Here is a 26,832-nt window from a genome sequence, read left to right on the forward strand (position 1 = left end):
TAGGTCTCTGGTTCTCGAGCTCTGTTTTGATTGCTTGACAGGCAGTTACCAGAGCAACAACAGAGCGAGAACACAACTGCTTCAAGGTGGAGTCAGAAAAAGATGATGACAGATCTGTCATGGACATGGTGGAGAGTTGACTCTCAGAGACAAACGGGCTGAGTTTGACAGACACCTGTCTGACCAAGTCCCCAGCAAGAGCTCTCATATCTATTGCTCCACTAGCTGAGTTGTGGGAGCAGGCACTCTGTGGCCTTGACGGGTTCCTGTTATCCAAAAATCCTGTTATCCAAAAAACCTCAAGTACAAGATCCACAACATCGGATGACACTTCTATCATTCTGTTGTCGGACAGAAATGTACTTGGATGAATGGTGCCTGCATTCACAGTCCAGTCGCAAATGGAGTTGTTGGACTGACTCTGGACTAGTGGAACTAGACAGGTTTCACTTGGACCTTGGCCAAAGAGCTCTGCCATTTTGAGCAGAACTGATCTTAAGACCTTCGACTTGGAAATGTTCAGCAGTGGGTCGTTGTTGGACAGTCTGGTGGATGGTCTGCTAGCCGATCTGTGAACCACTAGGCTTTGTATTTCTGCCGAAATGGCAGTTAGAAAATAGGTCAAGGGGCTGGTCGCTCTCCCCTCATTTCCTCCGTTGGTTTTAGCCTTGATGATGCTATCTATGATGATGACTATGACCTGTCCAGCCAGAGGACCCAAGATGGCCTCAAGCTCCCTCTCTAACTCAAGGGGAGACTTGTGGCCGAGCGCAATATGCTCTATGGCATGGGAATACATCTTAGAAGTCGCCATGCTTAGCATCTCTTGGGCAAACTGTTGACTTGCTGAGATACTTCCAGTCAGCAGAACTAGAGTTCCCTGACTGACACTTCGCATTAGCTCAGCCCATCTGGAGTTGAGAAGGTTTATAACCAACTCGACAATACCCATCATAAACTTGCCGTCCGTTGACATTTTGCTAGGTCTGTATTTCTCCTGTCTACTCCGTTTGGGCGGCGGTACGATGTCGCCCTGCGACTGGCCGCTCTGGACCATGTCGAAGACAGAGTCCTCAGAGATGCCAAACACAGATCTCAGTGGTGCTGAGTGTGGTCTGTGTCTCATCTCTCTATCGCCACCCTCAGGTGAGGAGACATATCGCTCATTGTCCTCACTCAGCAAAGAGGTCAAACACCTGCAGAATGCACAATAGAAATTAATAATACATGGTAACAAAATAAAAAAATATGATCCAAGAATTTGGGACACAAACTCAACCTTGTTATTGTTATTCAAAGGAAGCATTGTGAACCATCTCAAACCACACTCAGTCCAAACATTAACATTTAGAGTAAACTTTTTAGAGTGGTTGTGTAGTATCTAAGTAGTATTTCTCACTAAGTGGATCTGGAATGGATATTTGTACCTATAACAGGAAAGACCTGCAAAAAGAGGAGGGGATAGAGCTAGGTATCTGTGAGAGGAGGGGATAGGGCTAGGTACCTGTGAGAGGAGAGGATAGGGCTAGGTACCTGTGAGAGGAGGGGATAGGGCTAGGTACCTGTGAGAGGCATGGATAGGGCTAGGTACCTGTGAGAGGAGGGGATAGGGGTAGGTACCTGTGAGAGGCATGGATAGGGCTAGGTACCTGTGAGAGGAGGGGAGAGGGGTAGGTACCTGTGAGAGGCATGGATAGGGCTAGGTACCTGTGAGAGGAGGGGAGAGGGGTAGGTACCTGTGAGAGGAGGGGATAGGGCTAGGTACCTGTGAGAGGAGGGGATAGGGCTAGGTACCTGTGAGAGGAGGGGAAAGGCGTGGGAGTGCGTGTGCTGCAGGCGGTTCTGGCGCTGGTGCACCTGCTGGGTCCTCCACTACAGCTGAATCTGACGCTGCGGCCAAGAGAGGTCACCTCTCCTGCCTCATTACTTCCTGATCCAGAAGAGCTTGGCGAATCAGAGAGCTCTATCTGCATGGTGAGGTCAAGGGCGGGAACAACCACAGTGGATGTAGACTCCATCACCCATGCTACAATATCCATGCACTTGGCACTAAACTCATGTCTGCTCATCTGCAATGTTAAAAGACCATCCAGAGTTAGTTTGTTAAAGGGGCTGCACTGATATAAAACGTAGAACCATTTACTCAAGCTAGTCAATTAAAGCAGTGGTTCAGGATTAAAGGTCCTGCAGGATTTCCACAAATGAATGTTTGGTCCATTTTACCAACATTAACTACTTTAGAGGTGACTATAACTCACCCCGGCACGCATATTCTCACTCAGCAGATTCCAATGGCTGAAAAGTAAATAAATGCAAGTACACAATGAACTACATGACATTACCTCTATTATCTTAGACTACGTTATGGATGGACATGACCTCTATTATTTTAGATTACGTTATGGATGGACATTACCTCTATTATTTTAGATTACGTTATGGATGGACATTACCTCTATTATTTTAGATTACGTTATGGATGGACATTACCTCTATTATCTTAGATTACGTTATGGATGGACATTACCTCTATTATCTTAGACTACGTTATGGATGGACATTACCTCTATTATTTTAGATTACGTTATGGATGGACATTACCTCTATTATTTTAGATTACGTTATGGATGGACATTACCTCTATTATCTTTGATTACGTTATGGATGGACATTACCTCTATTATCTTAGACTACGTTAAGGATGGACCTCTATGGAACTAGGCCACACCCAGACATCCCTGATTGGTTATTTGGTCCGTTGAGTCCTTTGTATTGGCCCGAGACTATGGGAGACTCTCAATCTCCTCACCTCCTTCTCAAAACCCATTGGATGAGAAGGTCAGAAGGGCGGGACCTCTGGCTTTCTCATCCAATGGGTTTTGAGAAGAGAGGACACGAGGAGTATGCAATTGAGATAGGGAACATATCTAGGGGATGCATGGGGAAGCCAAAGAGCAACTTACTCGTCCTTCATGGCCTGCACAAAGGTGTGTAGGTCTGGGTAGCTTCTCTTTCCCCTGCTGAGGGTGAGACTGGTCTGGGAAGTTTCATCCTTGTGGGTCACGGTAGTGAAGGTCACCACTGCAGCCTGATGGCGACAACAGAAAGCAGAGTTAGGCTGGAATTCAATTTTGCGTCATTAAAACACAAAATATCTCAATGAAATGTCATCCATGTAATAGAAAAATACATCATACCTCCTGTGACTGAGATGGGATGGCAACAGCCTCGTCCAACTCACTCTCTCCTTCAACCTCCTGTGACTGAGATGGGATGGCAACAGCCTCGTCCAAATCACTCTCTCCTTCAACCTCCTGCGACTGAGATGGGATGGCAACAGCCTCGTCCAACTCACTCTCTCCTTCAACCTCCTGCGACTGAGATGGGATGGCAACAGCCTCGTCCAACTCACTCTCTCCTTCAACCTCCTGCGACTGAGATGGGATGGCAACAGCCTCGTCCAACTCACTCTCTCCTTCAACCTCCTGCGACTGAGATGGGATGGCAACAGCCTCGTCCAAATCACTCTCTCCTTCAACCTCCTGCGACCGAGATGGGATGGCAACAGCCTCGTCCAACTCACTCTCTCCTTCAACCTCCTGCGACCGAGATGGGATGGCAACAGCCTCGTCCAACTCACTCTCTCCCTCAACCTCCTGCGACTGAGATGGGATGGCAACAGCCTCGTCCAACTCACTCTCTCCTTCAACCTCCTGCGACTGAGATGGGATGGCAACAGCCTCGTCCAACTCACTCTCTCCTTCAACCTCCTGCGACTGAGATGGGATGGCAACAGCCTCGTCCATCTCACTCTCTCCTTCAACCTCCTGCGACTCAGATGGGATGGCAACAGCCTCGTCCAACTCACTCTCTCCTTCAACCTCCTGCGACTGAGATGGGATGGCAACAGCCTCGTCCAACTCACTCTCTTCTTCAACCTCCTGTGACTGAGTTGGGGTATCTGTGTCTAGAACAGCCTCGTCCAACTTGGTCAGTCTCTCAGCCTCTCTGTGATCTTTATGGGATCTAGATAGAGAAAAGGAATATCTCTTAGGTCACTGCTATAATGTGAGTGTGAGGATGTGTAATTATAGAATTAGAATCACAGAATTAGAATGAATCATTCTAGAATTAGAATAGAATCACTCAAATTCTATGGCTCCAATACTCTTGAGATGACTCGGCCTATCCAGAGCCAAATATTTAGAGAATTCTGCCAACTTTTAAAAGGACTCCATGTTAGCGCCTTGGAGCCTTTCATTTATCCTTTCATTATAAGTAAATTCTAATTATAGATGTTCAGTTACATAGCATTGTTTAAAATGTCAACATTGCCCATGGGGAGCCAGCTGTCATATGGATATCTACTGTGTCATGTAATGTATACATAAACTCAGCAAAAAAAGAAAACGTCCCTTTTTCAGGATCTTTCAAAGATAATTCGTAAAAATCCAAATATCTTCACAGATCTTCATTGTAAAGGGTTTAAACACTGTTTCCCATGCTAGTCCCCTGTAGCTCAGTTGGTAGAGCATGGCGCTTGCAACGCCAGGGTTGTGGGTTTGTTTCCCACGGGGGGCCAGTATGAAAATGTATGCACTCACTAACTGTAAGTCGCTCTGGATAAGAGTGTCTGCTAAATGACTAAAATGTAAAATGTTGTTCAATGAACCATAAACACTTAATGAACATGCACCTGTGCAACGGTCATTAAGACACTAACAGCTTACAGACGGTAGTTATGAAAACTTAGGACCCTAAAGAGGCCTTTCTACTGACTCTGAAAAACACCAAAAGAAAATTGCCCAGGGTCCCTGCTCATCTGCGTGAACGTGCCTTAGGCATGCTGCAAGGAGGCATGAGGACTGCAGATGTGGCCAGGGCAATAAATTGCAATGTCCGTACTGTGAGACGCCTAAGACAGAGCTACAGGGAGACAGGACGGACAGCTGATCATCCTCGCAGTGGCAGACCACGTGTAACAACATCGGCACAGGATCGGAACATCCTGCGGGACAGGTACAGGATGGAAACAACAACTGCCCGAGTTACACCAGGAACGCACAATCCCTCCATCAGTGCTCAGACTGTCCGTAATAGGCTGAGAGAGGCTGGACTGAGGGCTTGTAGGCCTGTTGTAAGGCAAGTCCTCACCAGACATCACCGGCAACACCGTCGCCTATGGGCACAAACACACCGTCGCTCGACCAGACAGGACTGGCAAAAAAGTGCTCTTCACTGACGAGTCGCGGTTTTGTCTCACCAGGGGTGATGGTCGGATTCGTGTTTATCGTCGAAGGAATGAGCGATACACCAAGGCCTGTACTCTGGAGCGGGATCGATTTGGAGGTGGATGGTCCGTCATGGTCTTGGGCGGTGTGTCACAGCATCATCGGACTACGCTTGTTGTCATTGCAGGAAATTTCAACGCTGTGCGTTACAGGGAAGACATCCTCCTCCCTCATGTGGTACCCTTCCTGCAGGCTCATCCTGACATGACCCTCCAGCATGACAATGCCACCAGCCATACTGCTCGTTCTGTGCGTGATTTCCTGCAAGACAGGAATGTCAGTGTTCTGCCATGAAGAGCCTGGATCTGTTGGATCGGAGGGTGAGGGCTAGGATTTAGCCATTCCCCCCAGAAATGTCTGGGAACTTGCAGGTGCCTTGGTGGACGAGGGGGTAACATCTCAGTTTATGTCTCAGTTGTTGAATCTTGTTATGTTCATACAAATATTTACATTACATTTTTACATTTTAGTCATTTAGCAGACGCTCTTATCCAGAGCGACTTACAGTTAGTGAGTGCATACATTCTTTTATTTGTTTATTTTATTTTTATTCTTTTTTTATATATATATATAATTTTTTTTTCATACTGCCCCCCCGTGGGTATCGAACCCACAACCCTGGCGTTGCAAACGCCATGCTCTACCAACTGAGCTACATCCCTGCCGGCCATTCCCTCCCCTACCCTGGACGACGCTGTGCCAATTGTGCGCCGCCCCATGGGTCTCCCGGTCGCGGCCGGCTACGACAGAGCCTGGATTCGAACCAGGATCTCTAGTGGCACAGCTAGCACTGCGATGCAGTGCCTTAGAACACTGCGCCACTCGGGAGATGCGTTATTTACACGTTAAGTTTGCTGAAAATAAACGCAGTTGACAGTGAGAGGACGTTTCTTTTTTTGCTGAGTTTATATCTCAATGTCCCAACTCTCTAAATACATGGCTCTGGGCCTACCTCTCCATAGGCGGTGACCTTTGACCTACTACTGAATCTGTATCTGTAGGCCTATGTGATCCTGTAACCAGTCACAAATGTGTCATTAGTGTAAATCACTTACCTGACTTCCTTCATAACATCAGCTTCATTGATGGGGTCATCCAGGTCTATGAGGGTGAGGTCATTTCCATTGACCTCTGACCTCTGAAAGACAGCACAAAGTCATGTTTAGATGTCACCTACTGTGTCGCCTTTTGCCGTGTTCAAAACAACTGGGAAATCTCTGACTTCCGACTTCAGTGCGTTCAAGACAACTGGGAAATAGGAAAAAAAAACAAGCTCCGACTGGGAAAAATCGTTTTGAACAGTCATCCAACTCGGAATTCCAAGTCGGAAGCAGCGCGGCTTGGCGGGTCATGTTTTGGAGGACGCCTGACTCAACCTTCACCTCTCCCGAGCCCGCTGGGGAGTTGCAGCGATGAGACAAGATCGTAACAAGATCGTAACTACCAATTGGATATCACGAAAAATTGGGGAGAAAAAGGGGATAAAATTACCACCACAAAATGTAAAAAGGAATTCCAAGTCGGAAACTCTGGCATCTTTCTAGAGCTCCGACTTTCCGACCTGAAGATCACGGACGTCATGATTTGACCTAGTTATTTTTTTCGAGTTCCCAGTTGCCTTGAGAGCACCATTAACCCAACTCTCATTGTCACATCATAATGCATCATATTCAGAGAAATAGAATCACCAGAACATCATATCAGGTGTGCAGTTCAGTTTACCAGTCAAATTGCCAAGGTCAGAGGCTCTATCCTTTCTAGTGATTCTATTTCTATGGTCACATAATAATGCATCATATCTATGCTTGTGTCCGAAATAGCACCCTAGTTCCAATATAGTGCACTTCTTTTGGCTGGAGCCCTATAGAGTCCCACAGTATGAGTCATAATACCCATAAAACCTAGTGGTCTGGCAGCCTCTGGAACTGCCGTTCTGCAGCCAACAAGGCAGAGTTAATCTCAGCCTATGCTACCCTCCAGTCCCTCGACTTCTTGGCGCTGACGGAAACATGGATTACCACAGAAAACACTGCTACTCCTACTGCTCTTTCCTCGTCTAACCATGTGTTCTCGCATACCCCGAGAGCATCTGGTCGGCGCGGCGGTGGCACAGGAATCCTCATCTCTCCAAAGTGGACATTCTCTCTTTTTCCCCTGACCCATCTGTCTATCTCCTCATTTGAATTCCATGCTGTCACATCACTAGCCCATTCAAGCTTAACATCCTTGTCATTTATCGCCCTCCAGGTTCCCTTGGAGAGTTCATCAATGAGCTTGACGCCTTGATAAGTTCCTTTCCTGAGGATGGCTCACCCCTCACAGTTCTGGGTGACTTTAACCTCCCTACGTCTCTGCCTTTGACTCATTTCTCTCTGCCTCCTTCTTTCCACTCCTTTCCTCTTTTGACCTCACCCTCTCACCGTCCCCCCCTACTCACAAGGCAGGCAATACGCTTGACCTCATCTTTACTAGATGCTGTTCTTCTACTAATCTCACTGCAACTCCCCTCCAAGTCTCCGACCACTACTTTGTATCCTTTTCTCTCTCGCTCTCCTCCAACACTACTCACTCTGCCCCTACTCAGATGGTAATGTGCCATCACAACCTTCGCTCTCTCTCTCCCGCTACTCTCTCCTCTTCCATCCTATCATCTCTTCCCTCTGCTAAATCATTCTCCCTCCGATCTCCTGATTCTGCCTCCTCAACCCTCCTCTCCTCCCTTTCTGCATCTTTTGACTCTCTATGTCCCCTATCCTCCCGGCCGGCTCGGTCCTCCCCTCCTGCTCCGTGGCTTGACGACTCATTGCGAGCTCACAGAAGAGGGCTCCGGGCAGCCGAGCGGAAATGGAGGAAAACTAGACTCCCTGCGGACCTGTCATCTTTTCACTCCCTCCTCTCTACATTCTCTTCCTCTGTTTCCGCTGCTAAAGCCACTTTCTACCACTCTAAATTTCAAGCCTATGCCTCTAACCCTAGGAAGCTCTTTGCCACCTTCTCCTCCCTGCTGAATCCTCCTCCTCCACCCTCCTCCCTCTCTGTGGATGACTTCGTCAACCATTTTGAAAAGAAGGTTGACGACATCCGATCCTCATTTATTAAGTGAAATGACACCGCTGGTCCTGCTCACACTGCCCTACCCTATGCTTTGACTTTTTTCTCCCCTCTCTCTCCAGATGAAATCTTGCGACTTGTGACGGCCGGCCGCCCAACAACCTGCCTGCTTGACCCTATCCCGTCCTCTCTTCTCCAGACCATTTCCGGAGACCTTCTCCCTTACCTCACCTCACCTCACCTCCCACATCAACTCATCCTTGACCGCTGGCCATGTCCCTTCCGTCTTCAAGAGAGCGAGAGTTGCACCCCTCCTCAAAAAACCTACACTCGATCCCTCCGATGTCAACAACTACAGACAAGTAAGTATCCCTTCTTTCTTTTCTCTCCAAATCTCTTGAGCGTGCCGTCTCTAGCCAACTCTCCTGCTATCACTCTCAGAATGACCTTCTTGATCCAAACCAGTCAGGTTTCAAGACTGGTCATTCAACTGAGACTGCTCTTCTCTGTGTCATGGAGGCTCTCCGCACTGCTAAAGCTAACTCTCTCTCCTCTGCTCTTATCCTTCTAGACCTATCCGCTGCCTTTGATATTGTGAACCATCAGATCCTCCTCTCCACCCTCTCCGAGTTGGGCATCTCCGGCGCTGCTCACTCTTGGATTGCGTCCTACCTGACAGGTCGCTCCTACCAGGTAGCGTGGCGAGAATCTGTCTCCGCACCATGTGCTCTCACCACTGGTGTCCCCCAGGGCTCAGTTCTAGGCCCTCTCCTATTCTCTCTATACACCAAGTCACTTGGCTCTGTCATATCCTCACATGGTCTCTCCTATCATTGCTACGCAGACGACACACAATTAATTTTCTCCTTTCCCCCTTCTGATAACCAGGTGGCGAATCGCATCTCTGCATGTCTGGCAGACATATCAGTGTGGATGTCGGATCACCACCTCAAGCTGAACCTCTGCAAGACGGAGCTGCTCTTCATCCCTGGGAAGGACTGCCCGTTCCATGATCTCGCCATCACGGTTGACAACTCCATTGTGTCCTCCTCCCAGAGTGCAAAGAGCCTTGGCGTGACCCTGGACAACACCCTGTCATTCTCTGCTAACATCAAAACGGTGACCCGATCCTGCAGGTTCATGCTCTACAACATTTGCAGAGTACGACTCTACCTTACACAGAAAGCGGCACAGTTCCTAATCCAGGCACATGTCATCTCCCGTCTGGATTACTGCAACTCGCTGTTGGCTGGGCTCCCTGCCTGTGCCATTAAACCCCTACAACTTATCCAGAACGCCGCAGCCCGTCTGGTGTTCGACCTTCCCAAGTTCTCTCATGTCACCCCGCTCAGTTGAGGCTCGCATCTACTACAAGACCATGGTGCTTGCCTACGGAGCTGTGAGAGGAACGGCACCTCCTTACCTTCAGGCTCTGGCACCCCAATGGTGGAACAAGCTCCCCCACGACGCCAGGACAGCGGAGTCACTGACCACCTTCCGGAGACACTTGAAACCCTACCTCTTTAAGGAATACCTGGAATAGTATGAAGTAATCCTTCTACCCCCCCCCTCCCCCCCCATAAAAAAAAAGAAGAAAAATAAGTGGTTGTCCCACTGGCTATCATAAGTTGAATACACCAATTGTTGAATGCACCATTGTAAGTCGCTCTGGATAAGAGCGTCTGCTAAATGATATAAATGTAAAATGTAAATATACTGATAAAAGTCAACTTGTCCGAGAGAGATTTACATGGTTACAAAAACGTCACGCCAGGGTAAGCCTACACGAAATACAGCCCTTATTTTATGTGTTTCTAAAATCGGCTATGGGAAAAATGAATGGTGGAAAAACGATTGGAACCATGTCCCTGTTTGACCGCTAGGTTTTTTGGGTATTATCACACCTCCACTGTGGGACTCTATAGAGGGGTTGGTTGTTAAGCAACAAAACTGGCATGCAACTATGGGGCAAAATAGACAGGGTTTGACTTAGACTGTTGACAACATGTAAACTATATTTAGTCTCTAAATGTTTAATGCAAACATAAATACATTTGAACAATGAACTCGTCTCAAATACATTGTTACAGTTGTTGTTGGTTAGCTAGGTAGCGAATTTGAGTCATTGCATAGACATGATATCAGTCAAAACACCTCAAAACAAGACATGGTATCAATAACACCATACAACAAGCTGAAACATGCCACAGAGCTACGATTCCCCACATGGCAGCTTGTTGTTAGCTGAGGTTCAGAATCATAACAAGATACACGACTTCGGGCCATCGATGCGCGGGCATCGTTTTCGTGACGTCAGCCAACCCTTCTATGGCTCCTGGTCAAAAGTAGTACACTAGCCTACATAGGGAATAGGGTGCCATTTTGGACGAAATTATGAAGGTGCTGTCATAACATTTGACCCCCATTTGACCCTACTGTACCTTTAGCCAACTCTCATGACTCCCCGGCCATAGACTTTCTAGTTTGATATTACAGCATGAATAGCACATTATTTCATTTGTTAAACAATATTTAATCCACAGTAATTAATATAATTGAAGATTTAAAAATAAATAACATGCCTACCTTGAACTCTTTATTCTCCATCTCCTTGCAAAATCAGCACATTTCCTTGCCAAAATGAACGCGCATCCAGAGCGAAAACAAACGCAATCCTCCAGCACTAGGGAGGTTTAGACTGAACTGCTCCAGCGGTTTTTCATCAGTTTCAACGTTTATCAGTGATGACGTAACAATGACCTGTACAGATTTGACGCACTTTCGATCTCGTGCTGATGCAACACTCTGTGTTGTTGAAAGCTCATGTATGGAAATCCTGCGAGTTGTAAACAAATTTAGGCTATTGTTGCCCTTAAAACTGTAATGTTGAGGACGCCATGAAAAATAAAATACATAACCCACACCGTTAGGCCAAGGTACATGCAATATTCATCACTTTGCCAATAGACTTCTTGTTCCTTGTTGTATGTAGCCTTTCTTTTGGGATTAGCACCACTGTCACCTAGAAATTGATACTGCGGTTGTCACATAAAACAGATAACCCATAGTTCATTATTAAATAACATAACTCATTTCTTTATTTTATTACTCATAAAATATACAGCAATCTTCAGATACTGAAAGAATTCATGGGAGTTTCGATTCAGTCACTATTTCATATGTACATGCTAGTTTCATCCTTTTAAAGAAAAAAAGGACACGAAAAAACCTGTGAACCTCCTGATCCTGATTTGACGAACATAGCATATGTATTGTACATATTTCCAGTTAAAATTATTTTAAAAAAGAGACAAAAACGGGGGTTTGAACAAGCAATCACATAAAAGGTTTGAGTGGTTTCATTTTTTTGAAGAAGTTAAGCAAGCAAAACCTGTCAAAATACATTGATTATAAGACCAAGACAAATAATATATATATATTTTTTTCAACAGAAGAAAATCTAAATGCTGCTGTCCTACCATTGGTTTACAGTGTTTCTCCTCTCCAAGGGAGGCATGTTTTCCCCCTCGTATGCCTCGGAATAGTATCAGTGCTTTTCACAAACGTTGTATTACTTAGTGTGCATCATTGTTTTCGCTCATACAGCTGCCCCTACTCTCCTAACCTCCCCTCAGTAACTAAAGAAGGCACAAAATGATGACATAAATATCACAAGAAAGAATACATGAATTAATAATTTACTTTCTAAAATATTTTCTAGAGGGCAAAGGACAGGTAGGTTTAATAACGCAAATGTAAAAAGTCCTGTCGCTCACATACAAATGCAAAATCTAAATGGCACCCTATTCTTTATAGAGTACACTACTTTTGACCAGAACCCTATGGCCCTGGTCAAAAGTAGTGTACTATAAAGGGAATAGGGTGCCATTGGGGATGGAAATTCTTTGAAATTACTCATGAGAGCAAATACTACGATTCTTTGGTTCCCACAGAGGGTCAGGAGCTTAATACATGAATGATATTATTAAAATGTTTGTTCATAAAAAATAAATGATTTCCCCTCCTCCCACATGGATTACAGACAAGAGGCTAGGTGCGTTCTGACTGTCTTAGTGTGCGGATAAACATGACCATCACTCTCATAAAACTTAAATGAAACATCACTCCTTATGTTTTTTCTCAGGCCAAAACGCTCAATCCCATTTCTACTGTCAAAACAGGTTTTGAAAAGGCTTCTTCCGCATCTTTTGGTCCATGTCTGTTTTTCACTCAGTGAAGTGCTACTATCCCCTTGGACTACAGGTTATTGCCGTCATAAGGTGTCCGTCTGTCTGTTGGCTGGACAGTTTCTACCGTTTAGGACCTTTGTGGGTAAAGGTAAAGGTGGGGTATAGCAGCAGCAGTTCCTCTGAAGTCCAGTATCTGCTGGAAGGACACCTGGTGGTACGAGAGGATGAGTGTGGCCAGCCAGCCTGTTGTGCCTCCCCCTCTCCCTCCCTCCCTCCATTTCTCTCTCTCCATCTGCAGGACTCTTAAGGCTCCTGTGCGGACTGTCTCGGCTCGTGCCCTCCCAAAGCTGGCTGTGGTGATTTAAGACACGGTGTGTATGTGTGGATTTGTTTGTGGCCTCTGCCCCACTTCACTGTCCATCCGCCTACCCTTGGCTCCCCTCCTGGGCAGCGACCACCACCCCCCTCAGTATGTCTCTGAGTCTGAGTCGTTGAGTTCCTCATCCTTGTAGAAGCCTCCATCGTGGTCGCGGTGGCCGATGTTGTTGAAGCTGCAGTAGGAGCTGTGCTCGCTGCGCAGCACGGGCAGGCTGTCGAAGGTCACACTCTTGGAGGGGCTGGTGGTGTAGTGGTTAATGGCACTGAAGGACAGGCTGGGCGCCGGGTTGCAGGGGGACACGGGCATCATGGTGGCCAGGATCAGCGCCAGGCAGTCCGCCACGTCTTTGTTGGGGGCGCAGGCCAAGGCAGGCGTGTAACCTGAGGGGTTCAAACAGAACAGCAGAGGGTCACTTCAGGAGCATCACCGTTTACTATAACACTTTTGGTGAAAAACATGAAATAACAGCAGGCTAGGAGATACAAAGTTAAGACAATAACCAAGCAGTGGACTAGAGAGAAACATTTGTGGACACATTGAGAAGAGAAGTACAGAAGAAAACGGTGTTAGCGTTATGGATCTTACCATTGTCATCGACTGCTAGCACGCTAGCACCCTTCACTAGTAGCTCCTGAACCACCACCGTCAGACCATTTCTGGCTGCAACGTGTAACGGCCTGAGGAGAAAGTACCGTCAGATTAGCCAGCAGCAAATGAGGATACCTCCCAAATGCCAGACTATTCCCTATATAGTGCACTTCTTCTAATTCTTCTGGCCCAATTAATACAGCTGAACCATACGTACGTCTGTAAGGCTGCGTTAGTCGAGTTGATGAGGTTCCTGTCTGTAATCTTCTCCAATATCAACAAAGCACTGGTTTCATGCCCCTTTAAAAACCAGAGTCAAACATGTCAGACCAAAATGTCAACCAGAGAGAGCCAACTGTTCAGATGAACGTCATCTTCATGTGGGGATGCTCACCTTACTGCAGGCCAGATGAAGAGCAGTGTTCTTGACTGCATCCTGCAGGGTGAGCTCTGCTTTGGCACTGCTCACCAACAGCTCTGACACAGACAGAGAAACATAAAGAAACTCAATTAGGAAATGAAGCGACTTATTAAAATGTAAAACAGACATGTTGAACTTAAGCCGGCTGGGCGAGGCAAAGCGGAGGAGAGGGGGCTGCGTACCGACAGCGTTGGTTTGTCCGTTCTCAGCAGCCATCATGAGGGAGGTCTTCCCGGAGGCATCGGGGGAGTTGACCTGGGCGTTGTGGCCTAGCAGCAGCTGAAGACACTCCACGTGGTCCGTGAAAGCCGCCGCATGCAGGGGGGTCCTGGAGAGAGAGGAAACTTATTTCACCGATATCATGTAGGACTGTTATAAACAAGTTTGTTCAATTAACCCTGTTTATACCATAGAAATATAAAATCACTAATAGATGTATTAAAAGTAATCTACAATCCCTCATCCAACCCCAGAGGTCATTTTATTCCCAAGACAACATTATTCTCCAGAAGAAAAGGACTTTGTCATGTGCTGTAGTTACCGGTTCTTGGTGTCAGTGGCGTTGACAATGGCCGGCCCCAGAGTGTCAATCAGCATCTCTGCAGCCCCCTCGTTGTCATTGATCACAGCACAGTGGAGGGGGCTGAACGAGTTGCCCTCGGTGACATATGCTATGACAAAGTCCTGTTTCAGTGTAAGGTCCTCCACTGAGAGTCATAACCCCTAATTCTGTTGTAGTCTTGTTCATTCCCCCACATGGCTCCGTCCACACCAATCGAATGCTTTTCAAGCCACAAGAGGGAGTGAATGAGTGTACACTTCATGGAGGAGAGAACAGAGCTACAGTCCAGTTAGTCAGTACGTACCGTTGTATGTAGGGGTGTAACGATCCATCTACTACATCGATGTATCGATTTATATTCCTATGATCCAACTACATCGATCTGTGCTCGGTGAGTTGGCCTTTTGGACAACATATATCACTCTAACATCGTTTTAAAATGTAATAAATCGATTGTATCGATACTAGGAAATAACCCATTGGATTTAAGCACGTCAGACTTTATATGGATGTTTTTTCTTAGCACTTTTAATGATAAAGGCTTTAAACATTACTCGATTCAGTCTGCCTATCCGTGACGTCATCGCCCCACGCCAGCAGCAGCGCAAAGGCGCAAAGACAACAAAACATAGCATGGCGGACGACAGAGGAGAAGCCGACGAGCGAGAAATTATCAAGCCACCATTGCGGTCCTTACAAGAAACAGGAATCTAGGAAACTTCACCTGCACTGTCCAGTATCCAGGTATTTATTTCAGTCACACTGGTTGAATTTTTGGCTAAAAGGTTACTGAATCGATTTCAAGTCACTGAATCGTTTCGGATCGTATCGTTCTAAATGAACCAATATCGTCCTTGAATCGTATCGACAACCACGAATCGTGATACAAATCGAATCGTTACACCCCTAGTTGTATGGCCTGCCTAATTCAGGGACATGTTTACGGTGCTGAAGAGAGAAAATCAGAAAATATCTAGTGTTCCGTTAGTCCAGTACGTACCGTTGTAGCAGGCCCAGTGTAGTGGCGTGTAGCCCTGGTTGTCTGTGATGACGGGGAGGGTCTCCACTGACTGGGCGGCGTGTAGGAGTCCCCCCAGCACCCCGATGTGTCCGGATGCCGCCGCCAGGTGGACAGGGGTCCGCCCCTTACAGTCCCGAACCAGGAAGCTGGCGCTGTGCTGCAGCAGGGCCTCCACACACTCCTCATGACCCGTCAACGCCTGGGAGGAAGGGCAGGGAGACAAGAATGGATTTGAATAACTAATAATCAATGATATAATAATGAATCATCAATTATTACAAATGATGTCTGGAGGCAGGTCCCCCTACAGGGATGAATACACCACTACCCATGGACAACTACTTTTCTGAAGATAATATGTATATTTGAGCCTCCCCGTCTCTTTCTGTGTGTGAGCGTATACAGCCAGCTCTCCTCCTCACCCCTCTGTGTAGCGCTGTTCTGCCCCACTTGTCTTTGGCTTCTACGCTGGCTCCCTTGTTGAGCAGTGAGTACACACAGTCTGTGTGTCCGCTCAGCACTGACAGCATCAGAGGGGTTCTGATACACAAGACAACAAGGTCATATTACAAACTGGTAATAACCAGGCTGAGTCCCAAATGGCAACCTATTCCCTATATGGTACACTACTTTTGACCCGAGCCCATAGGGTTCTGGTTTAAAGTAGTGCACCAAGTAGGGCATAGGGTGCCATTTGGGACGTAGAACTAGTGTCAAAATCTCTTTATTTCAGGAATTGTATCCAAAACCCAATTGACTTACTGTCCATTCCCGTCTTGAACGTCCACTGGACTCTGGAGGTCAGCATTTCCAATCAGCAAACGCAAACACTCCGAATGACCGTTGGTAGCTAGAGGAGGATAAACAGAGAGGATATAAGAATGTGAGATGATTGACCGTTGGTAGCTAGAGGAGGCTAAACAGAGAGGATATGAGCTGATTGCTGGACGACTATTACCTTCACATGAACAGACAGATTTCTAGAACAGTGGTATTGGTAGATGACATCCTCATGATGTTAACACAGCAGATAATAAAACATTTTGGGGCTGAGGCCCTCGAAGCCTGTCACCTGCTAGCTGTGTACCTGGCTCTGGATAGAAGTCCCCCTGTGCACTGATCTAGGATCAGCTTACCCTCCCCAGATCCTCAGCAATAATGACAAAAAATGACCTTAGATCAGTGTGTAGTGGGCATTTTCACACTATGCTATATAATATCCCTAGAGTGGACATTGGCGTCCTAGCAACATGACCAAACAAATGTCCATCTTGGTAAGGAAAACTTTTGAATTACAGAATCTCTAGGTCTTACGTGATATCCTATGCGTACCTGCAGCGTGGATGGGGGTCCTCTTCAGGGTGAAGTCTTTAACCAGGATGGAGGCTCCCTGGTTGATGAGGACGTCAACACACTCCACATGGCCTTTAAAGGCAGCCAGGTCCAGAGGGGTGCGCCCCTGGCTGTTCCTCACGTCTAGATCCAGCAGAGACTGAACCAGGACCTCCATAGCATGGTGGTGGCCGTGGTACGCCTGAATGGAAACAAACACACAGTCTGAAGCAAAGTCCAGTGGTATGCCTGAACACATTTACACTCCTAATATAATCAATGTCCTATAGTAGACCAGTGGTACGCCTGAACAGAAATACACTCCTAATATAATCAATGTCCTATAGTAGACCAGTGGTATGCCAGAACAGATATACACTCCTAATATAATCAATGTCCTATAGTAGACCAGTGGTATGCCAGAACAGATATACACTCTTAATATAATCAATGTCCTATAGTAGACCAGTGGTACGCCTGAACAGAAATACACTCCTAATATAATCAATGTCCTATAGTAGACCAGTGGTGCGCCTGAACAGATATACACTCTTAATATAATCAATGTCCTATAGTAGACCAGTGGTATGCCTGAACAGAAACAGTCCTAGACCCCTAAAGTAGACCAGTGTCTCTCAAATCGGGTGCCCATTTTTTCTCCCGCCCAGCATCAACATCGAAGGTCCCTGCCAAGCGTGAGATTTAGAAACACTCTACTTCTCCTCTGTTGGAGGTTGATTAACTCAAATGGCAAAATAAGGAAATCATCCTCATCATCACCGTGTCAAAATATGCATGTATTTTACACTAATCAGGAACAGATAGGAACATGGTGTGTGAGTGTCTGGACAATCAACTTTTCGTGGAAAAACAACACCATGCCTGCATCCCAGATAGCACCCTATTTCCCATGTAGTGCAGTACTTTTGATCTGGGCCCATAAGGCTCTGGTCAAAAGTAGTGCACTAAATAGGGAATAGGGTGCCATTTGTCATGTGGCGAGACCCCTACAGGAGCAGGTAGGCTTTACTCACAGCTAAGTGTAGGGGGCTGATGGGAGCTCTGACATCAGAGTCGTTCAGGATGTCTGTCCCTGAGGTTTCCATTAGCTGGGGAAAGACAAGGACGGGCCAGTTTAGACTTGTAACATATTTACTTTGAAGGTTAGTCTAGTAGCATGTTTCATGTTGTAAATCTCAGTGACCAGCCCCTGCAGACATACTGGGGTGTTGCATTCGTATCTTAAACAAGCTAGTGTGAGGAAAAGTAACCAACTGGTACTTACCACATCTAAAGGTGTTTCACTTGCAATCTGGAAAAAGAACATCAAGAGTGACGATGCGGCCACGACAAACATGCAACCACACCTTAAAACCTACTGAATATCAACGTCTGTCCCAAATGGCACCCTATTCCCTATATAGTGCATTACTTTTGACCAGAGCCCTATGGGCCCTACATTCATTTGGGACGCAGACAAAATGGTCTGTGAATGCAGGGCGTCTAGTCCCCTGTGGTTCTGACTCACCAGCTCCAGACAGAGGCGGTGTCCGTACGCAGACGCGTAATGGACTGCGTTGTAGCCCTGATTGTCCCTGATCCCTGGGTTAGCGTCGTTTCGCAGCAAATATTCCAGACACCTAGAGGTCAGAGGTCAAGAGTTCACTAATCATTATACCAACATCAAGACAGACAGATAAGCAAGCAGAGACACTTTCCCAAAGGAGACGTGGCCAAGCTTTCACACTGCAGATTTAACACTAGTATGTATTCAAACACGACCAACAACATACTCTAGACTACAGTGAAATGTGAAAGGTCATGGCACCACAACATACTCTCCAGACTACAGTGAAATGTGAAAGGTCATGGCACCACAACATACTCTCCAGACTACAATGAAATGTGAAAGGTCATGGCACCACAACATACTCTCCAGACTACAGTGAAATGTGAAAGGTCATGGTACCACAACATACTCTCCAGACTACAGTGAAATGTGAAAGGTCATGGCACCACAACATACTCTCCAGACTACAGTGAAATGTGAAAGGTCATGGCACCACAACATACTCTCCAGACTACAGTGAAATGTGAAAGGTCATGGCACCACAACATACTCTCCAGACTACAGTGAAATGTGAAAGGTCATGGCACCACAACATACTCTCCAGACTACAGTGAAATGTGAAAGGTCATGGCACCACAACATACTCTCCAGACTACAGTGAAATGTGAAAGGTCATGGCACCACAACATACTCTCCAGACTACAATGAAATGTGAAAGGTCATGGCACCACAACATACTCTCCAGACTACAGTGAAATGTGAAAGGTCATGGCACCACAACATACTCTCCAGACTACAGTGAAATGTGAAAGGTCATGGCACCACAACATACTCTCCAGACTACAGTGAAATGTGAAAGGTCATGGCACCACAACACACACAACAGTAAGAGAGGTGTGAGACGTACTTTCCGTCTGTGTCGGAGGCAGCAGCGTAGTGGAGCGGGGTGCAACCCCTTTTATCCAGATCGTTCACACTGGCCCCAGACCCCACCAAGGCAAACAGACACTGGTAGTTACAATTGGCTGCCGCATAATGCAGAGGACTCCTAGAAGAACGCACAGAAACCATTCAACATCAACAACAGAAACAGCTTATTGGAGCTGTATAACATTTACATTTTACATTTACGTCATTTAGCAGACACTCTTATCCAGTGCGACTTACAGGAGCAATTAGGGTTAAGTGCCTTGCTGCAGTGCACATAGACACATTTTTCACCTAGTCAGCTAGGGGATTTGAACCAGCAACCTTTCGGTTACTGACCCAACGCTCTTAACCGCTAGGCTACCTGCCGCCCAATATTTCCCATAATAATTCCTATATGCCCCTATACTATATTCCCCATTATCATAAAGATCACATATGAAAGTTATTTGATGCCACAGACAGACCTTCCGAAGCTGTCCTTTCTGTTGAAGTCTGCCCCTGTGTTGAGCAGCAGATTCAGACAGTCCAGGTTCCTGGTAACAAGATATCAAGTTCAGAAAGGCTCTCGTACATCTGAGCTATCAGGTGGATGGTAACAAGATATCAAGTTCAGAAAGGCTCTCGTACATCTGAGCTATCAGGTGGATGGTAACAAGATATCAAGTTCAGAAAGGCTCTCGTACATCTGAGCTATCAGGTGGATGGTAACAAGATATCAAGTTCAGAAAGGCCCTCGTACATCTGAGCTATCAGGTGAATGGTAACAAGATATCAAGTTCAGAAAGGCTCTCGTACATCTGAGCTATCAGGTGGATGGTAACAAGATATCAAGTTCAGAAAGGCTCTCGTACATCTGAGCTATCAGGTGGATGGTAACAAGATATCAAGTTCAGAAAGGCTCTCGTACATCTGAGCTATCAGGTGGATGGTAACAAGATATCAAGTTCAGAAAGGCTCTCGTACATCTGAGCTATCAGGTGGATGGTAACAAGATATCAAGTTCAGAAAGGCTCTCGTACATCTGAGCTATCAGGTGGATGGTAACAAGATATCAAGTTCAGAAAGGCCCTCGTACATCTGAGCTATCAGGTGAATGGTAACAAGATATCAAGTTCAGAAAGGCTCTCGTACATCTGAGCTATCAGGTGGATGGTAACAAGATATCAAGTTCAGAAAGGCTCTCGTACATCTGAGCTATCAGGTGGATGGTAACAAGATATCAAGTTCAGAAAGGCTCTCGTACATCTGAGCTATCAGGTGGATGGTAACAAGATATCAAGTTCAGAAAGGCTCTCGTACATCTGAGCTATCAGGTGGATGGTAACAAGATATCAAGTTCAGAAAGGCTCTCGTTCATCTGAGCTATCAGGTGGATGGTAACAAGATATCAAGTTCAGAAAGGCTCTCGTACATCTGAGCTATCAGGTGGATGGTAACAAGATATCAAGTTCAGAAAGGCTCTCGTACATCTGAGCTATCAGGTGGATGGTAACAAGATATCAAGTTCAGAAAGGCTCTCGTTCATCTGAGCTATCAGGTGGATGGTAACAAGATATCAAGTTCAGAAAGGCCCTTTCACATCTGAGCTATCAGGTGGATGGTAACAATGAGAACCTTAAAGAAAAGAGAAACCCGTACACTGCTCTTGCTAGTATCACTGTTTTTATAATGCTAATAAAAGCTATAATAAAAAGTGATACTAGCAAGAGCAGTTTGCAGGTTTCTCTCTTCTCTTTCAAGAAGATATAAAGACAATTTAGACCAGAGCGCAAGTCAATACCACCATGGCATGGAACCACATTATACAGAAATGATACCGCACTAATGATCTAAACGATTTTTTTATACTGCTAAACAATGTGAAATGTAAGAGTGTGAATATGTGTTTGTTCTTTCTGGTGGCTTTCCAGTTCATGAACTAAATATTCCTTGGTGTAAAGCCTGGACCAGTCCACTCACCCAACAGCTGCTGCAGCATGTAAACAGGTCCTTCCAAAGTCGTCAGGGGTGTCTATATCAAAGCCTGATGAGAGGAGCTTCCGACAGCAGTCAGAGAACCCACTGAGAGCAGCCAGGTGGAGGGGGAACATCCCATGGACGCCTCGCCTGCAACACATTTTTACATTTTAGACTTTAAGCAGACACTCTTATCCAGAGTGACTTACAGTTGATTCAGCTAAGATTGGAAACAGCACCACATCACAGTCCTCATTAAACCCCACAGCAGATCAACACATCAGCATGCTGCAATGCCCTGTCTATCAACCCCCCACACACCACAATGTGTTGAGCATAGTCTCCAAGCGGCAATTCGGTCAATGACAGAATTGCAGATGCATGTTGCATTATTGCTGGAAACTGTGTGTGTGTGTGTTCTCACTTGGCTGTGTCAGCTCCGTTCGTGATGAGTGTATTGATGAGTAACTCGTGGCCGTAGCGAGCAGAGATGTGCAGGGGTGTGTTTCCATTCTTTTCTTCACAGTCGATCTCAGCACCTACAGAACACACACACACACAGACACACACACACAGACACACACACACAGACACACACACACACACACACATACACACACACAGACACACACACACGTCAACCACTTGACCCTAGAGGCCTCATGAAGCTTCATGTTCAACCACATTGCAAGTAACATTGCTCTGTGCCAGTGAATCATGGTTTGAAGACTAAAGACAATGCTGAAGAGCCTACTGGTTCATATATATTCAGTTGAGAGCATTCACAGCGACTCACCATTCTGGATGATGGCTTGAGATCTGGAGAAGCGTCCGTGGATGGCCGTCATGTGGAGGGGGGTCTTTCCATCTTTACTCTGCAGATAGAAAGACAAAGATGGTTCACACGGCAGTCTGTGCTGCTGACCACAGGCAAAATCAAACACGTATTGGAGGAGCGCTTGATTGCATTTAGTTTGCATTGTTAGGCCTATTCCATTGGTATTTGAATGTAGACCAGGGCCAAATACTAAGCCATGTGCTGCGTCAGTGTGTGCGTCGCAAATGGCACCCTATTCTCTTCATAGTGAACTACTTTTTGAACCAAAGTAGTGTACTTATAAAGGGAACAGGGTGCCATTTGGGACACAGCCAGTGTCACCACGGCTCCTTGCTCTATGGGCCCCTGGTCAAAAGTAGTGCACTACATAGGGAATAGGGTGTTATTTAGTTCAGACACAGTGTTGGTCATCCGGTCTCCTCACCTTGATGTTGACGAGGGCCCCGTTGCCCACCAGCAGCTCCAGGCAGAGCGCCCCATGGCACGAGGCGGCCGTGAAGTGGAGTGGGGCGAAACCCTTCTCGTTCACCTGGTTCACGTTGGCGCCACACTCGATCAGCTCATTCACCACCACGTCCTGCCCGTTGTAGCATGCCACGTGGAGGGGGGTGTTACCGTACCCATTGGGCTCATTTATCTGGAGGGAGCAAGGGAGGGAAAAGAGTGGAGAGAGAGAGGGGGGGGGGGGGGGGGGGAACAAAACAATACATTCCTGATCAGGTCACTTGGTTCTGAAAACCCCCTGGCCCAAAACACTGGCTCCAACCTCCATCTCTTCATTACTTGGTTATGAAAACCCCCTGGTCCAACCTCTCTCTCTTCATTACTTGGTTATGAAAACCCCCTGGTCCAACCTCTCTCTCTTCATTACTTGGTTCTGAAAACCCCCTGGTCCAACCTCTCTCTCTTCATTACTTGGTTATGAAAACCCCCTGGTCCAACCTCTCTCTCTTCATTACTTGGTTATGAAAACCCCCTGGTCCAACCTCTCTCTCTTCATTACTTGGTTCTGAAAACCCCCTGGTCCAACCTCTCTCTCTTCATTACTTGGTTCTGAAAACCCCCTGGTCCAACCTCTCTCTCTTCATTACTTGGTTATGAAAACCCCCTGGTCCAACCTCTCTCTCTTCATTACTTGGTTCTGAAAACCCCCTGGTCCAACCTCTCTCTCTTCATTACTTGGTTCTGAAAACCCCCTGGTCCAACCTCTCTCTCTTCATTACTTGGTTCTGAAAACCCCCTGGTCCAACCTCTCTCTCTTCATTACTTGGTTCTGAAAACCCCTGGTCCAACCTCTCTCTCTTCATTACATGGTTATGAAAACCCCCTGGTCCAACCTCTCTCTCTTCATTACTTGGTTCTGAAAACCCCCTGGTCCAACCTCTCTCTCTTCATTACTTGGTTCTGAAAACCCCCTGTCCAACCTCTCTCTCTTCATTACTTGGTTCTGAAAACCCCCTGGTCCAACATCTCTCTCTTCATTACTTGGTTCTGAAAACCCCCTGGTCCAACCTCTCTCTCTTCATTACTTGGTTCTGAAAACCCCCTGTCCAACCTCTCTCTCTTCATTACTTGGTTCTGAAAACCCCCTGGTCCAACCTCTCTCTCTTCATTACTTGGTTATGAAAACCCCCTGGTCCAACCTCTCTCTCTTCATTACTTGGTTATGAAAACCCCCTGGTCCAACCTCTCTCTCTTCATTACTTGGTTCTGAAAACCCCCTGGTCCAACCTCTCTCTCTTCATTACTTGGTTCTGAAAACCCCCTGGTCCAACCTCTCTCTCTTCATTACTTGGTTCTGAAAACCCCCTGGTCCAACCTCTCTCTCTTCATTACTTGGTTCTGAAAACCCCCTGGTCCAACCTCTCTCTCTTCATTACTTGGTTATGAAAACCCCCTGGTCCAACCTCTCTCTCTTCATTACTTGGTTCTGAAAACCCCCTGGTCCAACCTCTCTCTCTTCATTACTTGGTTCTGAAAACCCCCTGGTCCAACCTCTCTCTTCATTACTTGGTTCTGAAAACCCCCTGGTCCAACCTCTCTCTCTTCATTACTTGGTTATGAAAACCCCCTGGTCCAACCTCTCTCTCTTCATTACTTGGTTCTGAAAACCCCCTGGTCCAACCTCTCTTCATTACTTGGTTATGAAAACCCCCTGGTCCAACCTCTCTCTCTTCATTACTTGGTTCTGAAAACCCCCTGGTCCAACCTCTCTCTCTTCATTACTTGGTTATGAAAACCCCCTGGTCCAACCTCTCTCTCTTCATTACTTGGTTATGAAAACCCCCTGGTCCAACCTCTCTCTCTTCATTACTTGGTTATGAAAACCCCCTGGTCCAACCTCTCTCTCTTCATTACTTGGTTCTGAAAACCCCCTGGTCCAACCTCTCTCTCTTCATTACCTGGTTCTGAAAACCCCCTGGTCCAACCTCTCTCTCTTCATTACCTGGTTCTGAAAACCCCCTGGTCCAACCTCTCTCTCTTCATTACTTGGTTCTGAAAACCCCCTGGTCCAAAACACTGGCTCCAACCTCCATCTCTTCATTACTTGAAAGGAAATCATTCGCCAACCCACTAGAGCTCTGTATTTTCATTGAGTTGTAATTGAACAGTGACTACACATTTGAATGCGTGTTGACTCACATCCACTCCAAGGTCCAGGAGGTACTTGACCACACTGATCATTCCACTGGAGGCTGCAGAGTGGAGAGGGGTGTAGGCCTTCTTGTCTTTACAGGACACCTCTGATCCATGAGAGGCCAGCAGTTTCACCACCTCAATGTGCCCTATGGTAGGTAGAGAGAGCGAGAGCGAGAGAGAGAGAGAGATTAGTTTACAGTGGTACACAGCACCATAAGCAACACCTACATCATGTTAGTACAACTGAAAACATCTAATCAACCTACTTAGTACATGATTCTGACATAATAACACACTAGACGTGGCTCATACAGCTGAGCTGTGAGACTAACACACAGTCCATTCATTCATTCATTCATTGGTATAAAGGACATTAGTCAGAATGTAAATGATGTGGTAAACTCATCACCCATGTAAGCAGCCCAGTGGATTGCTCGGCGATCCTTCTTGTCAAAGGCATTAATGTTGGCTCCTCTGGAGAGAAGCAGCCTCACCATCTAACAGGGAGAGGAGAGAGAAACAAAACACAGGTTGAGGAAAACTAAACAGCAAAATCCGCTAAATCTGGCTTCAAAGCCTTCCCTTTAAAATTATATATTTTGTATTCACAATGAATGAAAGATAACATGTAAAGACATGGTACATTTCTCCCCTTTTAGTCCCCCTTTGACCTCCCCCTCCCCCCAGAATGCCTCCAAACACATTTAAAAAGAAAGGGAAAGTAATTGACTTACATGTCAGAAAACAAAACAAAAGTATACAACAACGTTACTTCAAGCAAAAATGTAATAGCCTAACAATTTCAGGTGATTAAGTGATTTTATAGGCCTATATAGCAGTAATCTCAAGGTGGGGCCAAGAGTACTAATCTGGAGGAAGTGTTTGGAGCTGTTCAAAATAGGATATCATCGGGTCCCAGGAGGAATAAAATGAGTTGGTTGACCCTCGAATAGTAACTTCATTTTTTCTCATTTTAGGAACAGCTTCAGATCTTCGAGCCAAAGAGAGGCTAAGGGAGGATTGATAGATTTCCAATCCAATAAAATCCTTCTGCGGGCTAACAGGGAGGCAAAGGCAATGGCATCTAGCTGTCTATTGGTCAGAGAAGGATTGTTGTTTGGTACTCCAAAAATAGCAATTTCTGCACTAGGCTGCAACTTTATATCAAATGCTTCAGAAAGGGTTTTAAATAGTGGACAAATAATCTGCCAGACGGGGACAGGACCAGAACATGTGGGTCAAGTCCACCAAGGAGCTTTTACACCTGTCACATGTACCATCAATATTTGGGTAGAATTTGGACAATCTGGCCTTACTGAAATGGATACGGTAAAGTACCTTAAACTGTATAAGGCTGAGCCGGGCACAAGAGGAGCTTCCATTTACCCTCAGTAAGGCATTTCACACTCAGATCGGATTTTATTCAAAGCCTCCTCTGAACAAACTCAAGCATACAACTAGGGCTGTGATGGTCATGGAACTTCAGGTGTCGGTGATTGGCGTGTCTTATGTACGTGGTCATCGACAAAACTGACAGCTGACAGGGGGGCGGGACGGACATTAGCAAAGGAAAACATTAGCGCGTTTAGGCCAGTCTTGCTCTCAAGTTTGGGGAAGCTAATTTTCTCCATGAAAAATATCAAGCATTCCATGCATCATCACATTTGCAAACTTATTAAATTTTTTTTAAAAAATTCACCTTTATTTAACCAGGTAAGCCAGTTGAGAACAAGTTCTCATTTACAACTGCGACCTGGCCAAGATAAAGCAAAGCAGTGCGATAAAAACAACACAGAGTTACATTTGGGGTAAAAAAACAAAGTCAAAAATACAACAGAAAATATATATACAGTGTGTGCAAATGTAGCAAGTTATGGAGGTAAGGCAATAAATAGGCTATAGTGCAAAATAATTACAATAGTATTAACACTGGAATGCTAGATGTGCAAGAGATTATGTGCAAATAGAGATACCGGGGTGCAAAAGAGCAAAATAAATAACAATATAGGGATGAGGTAGTTGGGTGGCCTAATTTCAGATGGGCTGTGTACAGGTGCAGTGAT

The 26,832-nt window shown here is 46.0% G+C and overlaps 1 protein-coding gene and 1 long non-coding RNA gene across 2 annotated transcripts; both read right to left on the reverse strand.

Annotated features, from left to right (window-relative positions):
- Positions 1 to 3,993: 3,993 nt before the first annotated feature.
- LOC311117277 lies at positions 3,994 to 11,010 on the reverse strand. Its single transcript, XR_014611580.1, has 3 exons — positions 10,929 to 11,010; positions 6,347 to 6,429; positions 3,994 to 4,026 (listed from the first exon to the last, which is right to left on the reverse strand). It is a non-coding gene; the product is annotated as an uncharacterized lncRNA (long non-coding RNA).
- A 1,858-nt stretch (positions 11,011 to 12,868) lies between these two features.
- Positions 12,869 to 25,266, reverse strand: LOC311117278 (serine/threonine-protein phosphatase 6 regulatory ankyrin repeat subunit A-like; the record flags this gene model as incomplete). Its single annotated transcript, XM_084192249.1, has 21 exons — positions 12,869 to 13,291; positions 13,497 to 13,588; positions 13,717 to 13,799; positions 13,894 to 13,976; positions 14,103 to 14,248; positions 14,462 to 14,627; positions 15,483 to 15,702; positions 15,926 to 16,043; positions 16,266 to 16,353; positions 16,836 to 17,037; positions 17,870 to 17,944; positions 18,121 to 18,147; positions 18,364 to 18,475; positions 19,313 to 19,453; positions 19,800 to 19,868; positions 21,295 to 21,441; positions 21,716 to 21,830; positions 22,088 to 22,166; positions 22,554 to 22,766; positions 24,773 to 24,915; positions 25,179 to 25,266. The coding sequence occupies 21 exons, from the start codon at positions 25,264 to 25,266 to the stop codon at positions 12,999 to 13,001; spliced, it is 2,700 nt and encodes an 899-aa protein (XP_084048375.1). The 3' UTR covers positions 12,869 to 12,998.
- Between the last annotated feature and the right edge of the window lie 1,566 nt (positions 25,267 to 26,832).

Source organism: Coregonus lavaretus (assembly GCF_964263955.1).
Source record: "Coregonus lavaretus genome assembly, contig: HAP1_SCAFFOLD_1577, whole genome shotgun sequence".
Taxonomy (NCBI): Eukaryota; Metazoa; Chordata; class Actinopteri; order Salmoniformes; family Salmonidae; genus Coregonus; species Coregonus lavaretus.